This window comes from Chiloscyllium plagiosum, chromosome 21 (genome assembly GCF_004010195.1).
Source record: "Chiloscyllium plagiosum isolate BGI_BamShark_2017 chromosome 21, ASM401019v2, whole genome shotgun sequence".
NCBI lineage: Eukaryota > Metazoa > Chordata > Chondrichthyes > Orectolobiformes > Hemiscylliidae > Chiloscyllium > Chiloscyllium plagiosum.
The window spans coordinates 54,231,939-54,239,614 of record NC_057730.1 but is presented as its reverse complement, the minus strand read 5'-3'; the positions used below and the strand labels follow the sequence as shown (position 1 = coordinate 54,239,614).

The 7,676-nt window shown below is 40.0% G+C and overlaps 1 protein-coding gene across 1 annotated transcript in view; it reads left to right on the top strand.

Annotated features, from left to right (window-relative positions):
* snx29 (sorting nexin 29) overlaps positions 1 to 7,676 on the top strand; it is a 495,640-nt gene that overhangs the window by 69,835 nt on the left and 418,129 nt on the right. Inside the window, exons 8-10 of the mRNA XM_043711094.1 lie at positions 2,176 to 2,307; positions 4,144 to 4,237; positions 4,434 to 4,516. Of these exons, the coding sequence (XP_043567029.1) occupies positions 2,176 to 2,307; positions 4,144 to 4,237; positions 4,434 to 4,516 (309 nt within the window). The remainder of the gene's footprint in view (positions 1 to 2,175; positions 2,308 to 4,143; positions 4,238 to 4,433; positions 4,517 to 7,676) is intronic.

The following is a 7,676-nucleotide window of genomic DNA, read 5'->3' as shown; positions in this document are numbered from 1 at the left end:
TTCTTTACGCAGAGAGTTGTGAATGCATGGAATGCATTGCCAGCTGAGGTGGTGGAAGCAGACTCATTGGGGACATTTAAGCGACTGCTGGACATGCACATGGATAGCAGTGAGTTGAGGGGTGAGTAGGTTAAGTTTTTTTATTTTACATAGGATCAAACCTCGGTACAACATCGTGGGCCAAAGGAACTGTTCTGTGCTGTACTTTCTTATGTTCTATGTTCAATTCACTTAACCTGCACACCTTTGGATTGTATTGTGGGAGGAAACCTGAGTACCCAGAGGAAACCCACACAGACATGGGGAGAATGTGCAAACTCCACACAGACAGTCGCCCGAGACTGGAATCGAAGCCAACCCCCTGGTGCTGTGAGGCAGCAGTGCTACCCACTGAGCCACCGTGCCGCCCATTGTGGGAACCTTACTGTCTTGGCTAGTGAGCAGTTAGGAAGTGGGTGGCAGGAAGTTGAAATCATCAACAGGTTCAGGTGTGTGATTGATCTACACTTGCTTTCAAATTCCTGTGTTTTTTAGTTTTGGGCACAAAAATGTGTGCTACGCTATACAATACAGCATACAAAAACCTTGTGTGTTAGCTGTACTGTCAGTATTTACTGTCATAATTTTAACTGTCTGAAATAGTAGTCATGAAATTTTGTGTCACCTTTTTCTTGCAGAGGACATTTGAAATGTCAGATTGATGGTAATAAATTCTGCTGAAAAAGAGTTAAGGTTGTTGCAATTTGTGATATGCCATTCATAAATTATGTCGGTTTTGTTAGAATTTTTAAGTGTATCAGTGTATTTTCTGATTTTTAAATAATCATTGTGAATTGTAATAGAAATATTTTTCATTACTTTATTCACTGCAGCATCATTCTGCTGCAGAATATATGGAAAGTAGATGCAATGCACGTATGGTGTGTGTAACTACATGCCAGTCTTTGGAGTTTCTATTAACTTAGCTATTATTAGCATTGTTATTAAGTGTATCTTAATTCTTCACTTAATCTTAATTTGTGCAATTAGCCGAATCCTGTTTCTCCTTCTGAATTAAAATCTAATAAATTAGACCATAAAATGTAGAAACAGAAATAGGCCATCCTAATTATTTAATAAGGACAACAATTGGTGGAAAGTTGAGAAGATTGCCTATATCTCTTCTCACCCAGCATTTATTATCTCTCCAGGGAACCTCACCCAATTAGTATCCCTTCTCACCACCTCGGGAGGAGAAAATCATGCCCTACTTGTCTCTGTATACTCAGAGAAAAATCAAAAGAACAAAATTCAATTTGAAAGTAGTTATAAGCCTTAAAGGAAATGAAGTATCTTATTATTTAAAAAAAAGAGTACTTTCTAATCAACTAATTGAGACATGTTACAACATACCTCTGAGACAGGTGGGATATGAACCCAGATTGTCTGACCAAGGTAAGGATACTTTGCTCTAAGATTCTCAAAGTTTCTCTTTATATGTACTGATGTCATTTTTCAGTGAGAACGCTCTGAATAGTTATCATCCTCAAATCAAGGGACAGTTAATGAAGGAGATTCTTTGATGACGTAGGCTTCTTGTGAATTCCCTATCTAATTTATTAGTGACTACCTTATGTTGGTAACCCATGGATTTGCTCTTCCCCAGAAGCGGGAACACTCTTCATTGTCTATTTCACTGAAATATTCCATAATTTTGAGGAAACAGTTTTAAATTTTAAAGTAGACAACAGACTGTGATCATATTTGTCCAATAAGTATACTTGCACATCTAATGTCAAAGTAAAATGCAAAATAAATGCTGATTATCTAAAGTAAATCCTCTGAAATGCTGAAAAGCCTATGTAAAAGAATTAAAGAGAAAAATTAATCCTGAGAAAATTATGGTTTTGTTTGGGAACAATAGAAAATGAACAAACAATTGATAAAACAAGTCTCTTATTTTGTACAGAAATGTGGAATTTCTAAGTTTCTAGCATGCATTTAAATGGAAAATAGATAAACATGTGAAGAACAAGATGGTTATGATGGTAGGTTGAGATAAAAAAGGGAGGAGATGGCTTGATTTGAGCATAAACACTGACATGGACAGGTTGGGCCGAATGGCTTCTTCCTGCAAAGTGTGGTCTATGTAATCCTATATAATATTCTATAGTGATCATATTGTCTATTTTTAATTCTACAGATCTCTTGTGCAAAATGTATCCATTTCTCAAATGTCCAGCTGGAATACTCTTCAAGTCCTGAATGACAATGACAGCTCTGACATTCTTTTTCCAGTCATGGCAGTTGGTTCCTATTCTCAGTCTGGTAGGTACTGTACGTGAAAGCTTCATGCTTATTCCTTTTTTAATCTGTACCACCCCCTGGTGTCTCACTAAAGTATGAAGTTAAAAATCACAACACCAGGTTCTAGTCCAACAGGTTACTAGACCTGTTGGGTGATTTTTAACTTTGAGGAGAAAGTGAGGTCTGCAGATGCTGGAGTTTTGTCCACCCCAGTCCAACACCAGCATCTCCAAATCATCACTAAAGTATGACACACAGTTCAAAGGCAAATTTCCTTTATATTGTTTGCTGTTTTGCAGAGCAGAGTTACTTGCCTCTTGAGAATTTTTTCCCCATTACTTTTCTTTCAAGCTTGTTATGTTGTCGATTTTGATGACTTGACAAGTGTTGCCTTCATCGGCTAACCTGAATTACTGCCATGCATGTAGTTTACACATGCATATTTGGTCAGGGGAAGTTGCAGTATTCTTTTGTCCCTGTTGTACAGGGTGATGCCTAGTAAACACGAAGCACCCTCAAATATTTTCATGTGTCTTCATTTAAAAATGAAAATGTCCTTCTAATAAAGGATATAATCCTTAGATATATTAGGAGAAAGTGAGGACTGCAGATGTGGAGATCAGAATCGAAAAGTGTGCTGCTGGAAAAGCGCAGCAGTTCAAGCAGATCCGAGGAGCAGAAGAATCAATGTTTCAAGCATAAGGTCTTCATCAGGAAAGTTGAGGGGCAGTGGAGAGAAGTGGGCTGAGAGATAAATAGAAGTGTGGGAGTGAAGTAGCTGGGAAGGCGATAGGTAGATGCAGGTGGGAATAATGGTGATACATCAGAAGGAGAGTGGAGGAAATGGGTGGGAAGGAAGATGGGCAGGTAGGGCAGTTCAAGAGGGTGGTACCGATTATGGGATGTGTTGGTGGGGGGAGGGGAGATGAGGAAACTCCTTGTGGAGGGGGGAGAAGAACTTCCTCATTATCCCCCCCCTCCAAAAGTCATCCCAGATCCAACGTTCCAACTCGGCACCGTCCTCTTGAACTTCCTACCTGCCCATCTTCCTTCCCACCCATTTCCTCCACTCTCCCTTCTGACCTATAACCATCACCTCCCACCTGCATCTACCTATCGCCTTCCCAGCTACCTCACCCCCACCTTCCTATTTATCTCTCAGCCCCATTCTCTGCACCTCCCCCCAACTTTCCTGATGAAGGCCTTTTGCCTGAAAAATTAATTTTTCTGCTCCTCGGATGCTGCTTTTCCAGCACCACACTTTTCGACTTCTTAGATATACTGTCAAGGTAGCTAAATTCAGAAAATATAAGGAAAAACCTTTTTTTGATAGGTTTTCATTTTAGGCCTGTGTGTATAATTAAAAAGTAACAATTTGTTTATTCTTTATTCCATTGGCTTTCATCGTGTTATTACATTTTCCCTCAGCTTCGTCATGAGCAAAGTGAGGAACAACAAGGAATGATTAATTAATATCTCCTTCATTTCTGTTTATTGTGCTTGTATTAATATGTTTGCCACAATGGTGAGACAGTGGGATATATTAATTGGTAACTGTAACTGGTGTTTCAGAACTATAGTTAGGAATTAAATCTATATCCAAAGAAAATAAACTGGGAAAATGTACAGTTATATTTCCAGTTATAACTCCACTGGAAAATTCCAGAATCCTAAGTAATTATCAGAAGGCTAATCACAAGTAATTATCGACTTGTTTTATAACTTTAGAATAAGGGTCAGGTTGAAAGTGTAATTGCACATAACATTAAGCTTTGTTTTAAGAACAAAGCTTTTAAAAGTTTTAGGTATGCAAAATTAGCTTATTGAGACAAATAATGTAAGTTACGTATGTTGCAGATGCCACTTCTGATAATCTGATGTACTGTGATGAACATGAAAATGTTATTCTGGCTGTTGAACTTGCCCAGAAAGGTTCCCAACATCAATATAGGTGAGGATTAAATGACATTTGTCATTGATTATATTGTTGATGTGTGATTTGTTTTTCCAGAAATATTCTATTAATTGTATTAGCATCAAACTCCTGGTTTCTGAAGAGTATTGATGCTGTCGAAATGATTAATTTATTTCAGTGATATTTTATAAAAGAAGTATTTTCCTGAGGTTTGTTTTGTGTCTCTGCACAGTGCTGAAGCAGCTCCTTCACTTCAGGCTGATATTGGTCATGACCTTTTGCCAGCTTCTACTGTCCCAGAAACCATGACTGTTGGTGAGTGTCTTTACAAAATATTTATCATTTCTGTTTGAATTGAATTAAAAGCAATGTCTGTCAGTTTTTTTTCTTTTAACCAACTAAGTACAGTGTATTCGAATTCATTCGTCATATTTTTGAGTTTCTAATCTGAACATTTTGTCTTGGGGACAGTGGAATGTAATGAAGAAAATCCTCGTGAACATTTTAATTGTTATAATATACAGTTGATTGAACTTTGACCAAAGGTCTGAGAGTTGTTCAGTTTTTCAGGAGTTCCTCATGGCACAATTTCAGAGTTCTTGAAGCAAAGCAATTCATTCTGCACTTGCACACAGTGCACTGTCTGCCGCTTAGATTTTGCTGCTATTGTAATTTCTGTTGTAGGACAATGACCACTGAATTGGATTTTAAAATTGTACAGTTTGTAGGACTGAATGCCATTCTGATCGGCTTGTTGCATCTCCCATTTGTCTCAGTCGGTGCTACGTAACTTAAGTTGTTTTCAAAATGCATCCCCCCTGCCGAGCTTGTTAAGTTTGTCATCATCCACTTTGATTGTCAGTCCAGATACATTGTACATTAATTAACATTGAGTTAACAATCTTACTTTTTTCATCTTCCAATTCATAACACAGTTACTCCATTGTGATTGAGGTAAAGCATGTTATTCTGTTAAAAATTATTCTTAAAGAACATAGAACTCTACAGCACAGGAGCGGGCCCTTTGGCCCATGATGTTGTGTCGAACATTTTGCCAAATTAAACTAATCCCTTCTGTCTGCCCTTGGTCCATTTCCATCCATTTTTTGTGTGTTCACATGCTTATCTAAAATCCCCTACTGTATCTGCCTGCACTGCCACCCCGGCAGTGTGTTCCCCACTCTTGCCCCTCAAATCTCCTTTGAACTTTCCCCTCTCATGTGAAATGCATGCCTCTTAGTTTTAGACATTTCACTCTGGGGAAAAGATTCTGACTGTCAACCCTATCTATGTATCTCATAATTTTATCGACTTCTATCAAGTCCTCCCTCAGCCTCTGCTGCTCCAGAGAAAACAATCTGAGATTTCTAGCCTCTCCTTATAGTTCATACCTCCACTTAGGGCTGATATTGTTAGTGGCCTTTTGCCAACTTCCTCTGTCTCAGAAGCCATGACTGTTGGTGAGTGTCTTTACAAAATATTTATTATTTGTATCCAGGCAGCGTCCTGGTAAACCACTTCTGCACCCTTTCCAAAGCCTCCAAATCTTTCCTGTAATGTGTATTTTAAGTAAATTTATAATGCAGGAGAATTGAGATCATAACTGTGTCTTAGACTATTTAGTATGTAAGTTGATACTGTGCTGATCCTAGACTCGCTCTTTGTGTTTGCAAATGGTTTTATGAATTGAGCAAGAGTCTTTTGCTGAATAAAAGCAATGGTGAGCAGTATACTTTTGGCAGGTGGTCTGTAATGTCATTTAATTCAGCATTTGATAATGGATAGTGTGTAGCATTGTTCGCTGGATGTATTGACACTCCTCCCTTTACCATCGAGTTATTGGGAAGGTTTAATGCTGAGAAAAGATTCACTTCACATGTTGTGGATATATTCATGATCAATTTTAGATAGAATCCCAACAGTGTGGAAGCAGACAATTCAGCCCATCAAGTCCAGGAAAGGCTAAACAGTCTGGGGCTGTTTTCCCTGGAGCATTGGAGGCTGAGGGGTGACCTTACAGAGGTTTACAAAATTATGAGGGGCATGGATAGGATAAATAGGCAAAGTCTTTTCCCTGGGGTCGGGGAATCCAGACCTAGAGGGCTTAGGTTTAGGGTGAGAGGGGAAAGATATAAAAGAGACCTAAGGGACAACTTTTTCACGCAGAGGGTGGTACGGATATGGAATGAGCTGCCAAAGGAAGTGGTGGAGGCTGGTACAATTGCAACATTTAAGAGGCATTTGGATGTGTATATGAATAGGAAGGGTTTGGAGGGATATGGGCCAGGTGCTGGCAAGTGGGACTAGATTGGATTGGGATATCTGGCCGGCAAGGACGGGTTGGACCGAGGGGTCTGTTTCCATGTTGTACATCTCTATGACTCTATGACTTCAAAAAGCAACCCACCCAGGCCTAAACCCTTACCCCATCCCTGTAACCCTGCATTTTCTGTGGCTAATCCACCTAGCCTTCAAATCCATGGACATCATGGGCAATTTCTCATGGCCAATCCACCTATGCCACACATGTTGGACTGTGGGAGGAAACCGGAGCACCTGGAGGATGCCCACGCAGATGCAGGAAGAATGTGCAAACTCTACACAGTCAGTGTGAGGTTGGAATTGAACGTGGGCCCCTGGCGCTGTGAGGCAACAATGCTAAATACTGAGCCACCGTGCGAGCATTGTTGCTGTGTCATCCAGAAAACAAATGAGATTACAAATGTAGATTGAGGGCTATCCCACCCAATCTATAAAATGACAGAAACATAGAATATAGAAAAGTACAGCACAGAACAGGCCCTTAGCCCACAATGTTGTGCTGAGACTTAATCCTAATGTAAAATATAGTAACTTAACCTACGCACACCTCAACTCACTGCTATCCATGTGCACGCCGAGCAGTCACTTAAATGTCCCCAGTGACTTCACTTCCACCACCTCAGCTGGCAATACATTCCATGCATTCACAACTCTCTGCGTAAAGAACCTACTCGGAGGTCTCCTTTATACCTTCCTCCTAATATCTTCAAACTTTGACTCCTCGTACCAGTCAATCCTGCCCTGGGGAAAAGTCTCTGGCTATTGACTCTATCTATTGCACTCATTGTCCTCTATACCTTGATCAGGTCTCCTCTCTTCCTCCTTCTCTCCAGAGAGAAAGGTCTGAGCTTATTCAACCTTTCTTCATAAGGCAAGCCTTCCAGTCCAGGCAGCATCCTGGTAAACCTTCTTTGGACCCTCTCCAAAGCCTCTGTATCTTTCCTATAGTAGGGCGACCAGAACTGGACACAAGTTTCCAAGTGTGGTCTCACCAGGGACTTGTAGAGCTGCAGCAAAACCTCGCAGCTCTTAAACTTGATCTCCCTGTTAATGAAAGCCAAAAAACCATATGCTTTCTTAACAACCCTAACCACTTGGGTGGCAATTTTGAGGGATCTATGTACTTGCACACCCAGATCCCTCTGTTCCTCCA